The sequence below is a fragment of the Numida meleagris genome, unplaced genomic scaffold, assembly GCF_002078875.1.
Source record: "Numida meleagris isolate 19003 breed g44 Domestic line unplaced genomic scaffold, NumMel1.0 unplaced_Scaffold462, whole genome shotgun sequence".
Lineage (NCBI taxonomy): Eukaryota > Metazoa > Chordata > Aves > Galliformes > Numididae > Numida > Numida meleagris.
In genome coordinates, this window is record NW_018364678.1 from 20,626 (window position 1) to 21,615 (window position 990).

The window sequence follows — 990 nt, forward strand, 5'->3', positions numbered from 1 at the left end:
GGCGGCCTCCTCGCTGGCCGCCTCCTACGGCAGCCAGGCCGCCGCCGCCTCCTACAAGGCACAGGCTTCCGTCCCGCTGACGGCGGCCTACCGAGCCCAGGCCTCCAACTCGATGGCGGCCTCCTACCCGGCGCAGCAGGCCTCCTCCGCGTCGCTGGTGGCCGCCTACAGAGCCCAGCCGGGCAGCGCCTACGACGGGCCGAGCCAGCTGGGGCAGCAGGCTGCCTCCTACCTGGGCCTCTCGCAGGCCGCCGCCGCCGTCGCACCGCCCTACGAGCGCACCCGCCTCTCCCCGCCTCGCAGCGCTGGCTATGACGATCCGTACAAAAAATCCTCCGCTCTGGCAAAAAGGTATGGAGCCCGGCCGGCGGCTCGCGCGTAGCCCACCTGCGGCGTCTTCTTCTTCGCCCCGCGTAACCCCCCCCCCCAACCCTTCCATCCCCTTGCTTCTCTGTGCTGGATACCGGGGGGGTCGGGGGGGGGGGCTTTCGGTGGCTGGGGACGGGCCGGCTGTCCGTCTGTCCGTCTGCTGCGTCGCTCCGTGCCGCGAGAGCCGTCGGCGGCGCGCCCGGGCCGGGTTGCGGCGGTGCTGTGCGCGACGCCTCGGGCTCAAGCGTTCACCCCCCAGAACCGGGGCTGTGTGGGGGGGGGAGTGTGGGGGGGGAAGGGGTGCTGAGTCGGCTTCGCTCGCTCGGCCCCGCGCCGCCGCCGCTCCCTATTCACCACCACGTGTCTCTCTTCTCTTCGCCCAGGTACAATTCAGACCGCCGTCTCACTGAGCTCTCAGATTACCGCCGCTTAGCGGACTCGCCCCTCGCGTACCGCCGCTCGCCGACAAAGTCCCCGATGGATTACCGCCGCCTGCCGGAAGCGCACGCCGCCGATTACGCCCGTTACTCGGGCGCCTACGGCGATTACCTGCCCGCGGCCCGCGTGCACTCGGGCTACCAGCGCCGCCTGTAGCGTGCCCTGCGCCGGCCCCTCCGCGCC

At 72.3% G+C, this 990-nt stretch overlaps 1 protein-coding gene across 3 annotated transcripts in view; it reads left to right on the top strand.

Annotated features, from left to right (window-relative positions):
* The window catches only part of LOC110391697 (RNA-binding protein 14-like), a 14,458-nt gene that overhangs the window by 11,830 nt on the left and 1,638 nt on the right, over window positions 1-990 (top strand). Inside the window, exon 2 of one of the 3 annotated variants that reach the window (XM_021383652.1) lies at window positions 753-985. The exons of the other annotated variants lie outside the window; for them this stretch is intronic. Coding sequence (XP_021239327.1) covers window positions 753-802 — 50 coding nt within the window. The 3' untranslated portion in view covers window positions 803-985. Of the gene's footprint in view, window positions 1-752; window positions 986-990 lie in introns of those variants that run through there. 3 annotated transcript variants of the gene reach the window in all.